The sequence below is a fragment of the Muntiacus reevesi genome, chromosome 21, assembly GCF_963930625.1.
Source record: "Muntiacus reevesi chromosome 21, mMunRee1.1, whole genome shotgun sequence".
Lineage (NCBI taxonomy): Eukaryota > Metazoa > Chordata > Mammalia > Artiodactyla > Cervidae > Muntiacus > Muntiacus reevesi.
The window spans coordinates 47,372,029-47,373,202 of record NC_089269.1 but is presented as its reverse complement, the minus strand read 5'-3'; the positions used below and the strand labels follow the sequence as shown (position 1 = coordinate 47,373,202).

The 1,174-nt window shown below is 41.2% G+C and overlaps 1 protein-coding gene across 1 annotated transcript; it reads left to right on the top strand.

Moving 5' to 3' along the window:
* Window positions 1-683: 683 nt before the first annotated feature.
* On the top strand, window positions 684-875 carry LOC136152255 (keratin-associated protein 20-2-like). The gene has a single exon (XM_065913441.1). The coding sequence runs from the start codon at window positions 684-686 to the stop codon at window positions 873-875; it is 192 nt and encodes a 63-aa protein (XP_065769513.1).
* The last annotated feature ends 299 nt before the right edge of the window (window positions 876-1,174 follow it).

Sequence of the window (1,174 nt, the reverse complement as noted above, 5' to 3'; positions counted from 1 at the left end):
AGAGTGTGCTCAAGTTTATGTCCATTGAGTCAATGATGCTGTCTAACCATCTCATCCTCTGTCATTTTCTTCTCTCTTTGCCCTCAATCTTTCTCAGCATCAGGGTCTTTTCCAAAGAGTTGGCTAAAAACATTATTTGAAGTCAAATATCAATATCAATTCTGTCAAAAAACTAAAGCAAAGCAAAAGCAGTATTTATCTAGACCCTTGGTTTCTCTGCAAAAGCTAAGGTAAAGAAAATGTTGATGATTAAATGATATGATCTCATTGAGGCCTGGAGTTTCTATGAATCTGTGCTTCACATCTGCAGAGGAACGATGCTCTTATTTCAAAGCATGATTAAATAATATTTATGGCTCTCAAGTTATGCAAACTCATGAAGCTTGGTTACAGACAGTAATTTTTATTTTTTTTTATTACTAAAAGTATATGGTATACCTTCAGGAATTTAAGAGGCAGCAGTAAAGGAATTCCAGCATTAATGGGTGTGGGTGCCTCTCCTCTAAATGAACACAATGTTAAATGATGTTTTCATGCAAATTAGCTGTTAAAATGCAAGGCACAATGGCTTTTGGTTCGCCACACCTACTACACCGGTGTATAAAAGGCCTCAAGGGAACAGGGCAGTTCATATTTTGCAAGCAAAGGCTTTGCTCTCTTCTACATCTTCAACACTCGACAAGATGAGCTATTACTACGGAAACTACTATGGTGGCCTGGGCTATGGCCTTGGTGGTCTGGGCTGGAACTATGGCTGTGGCTATGGCTCCTTCCGAGGTCTGGGCTGCGGCTATGGTGCTGGCTATGGTGGCTATGGATATGGCTGCTACCGCCCATGTTACTATGGAAGATACTGGTCCTCTAGCTTCTACTGAGAAACCTTGCTCTCGATGTTACACGTGACTGAGACCCATCAACCAATTTTCCTCTTCTAGATTCTGCTGTCTGGACACTTCATTCCATTGGTGCTTCTCTCTGATGAAATTATGATGAGCCAATCCCAGGTCACTTTGATAGATCTTCAGATTTAAGTTTACCAGGACTGATGGGATAAAAATCACCTGAACTTGCAATTCTAATTTGGGCCATGGGGGAGGGGTGGATGGATTTAGAGTTTGGGTAACGAGTCACCCCTTGGACATACATTTTGGCAGAGCTCTCATTCTGAATTGTT

Coding starts and splice junctions, on each gene's coding strand:
- LOC136152255 (XM_065913441.1), top strand. CDS start 684: ATGAGCTATTACTACGGAAACTACTATGGTGGCCTGGGCTATGGCCTT.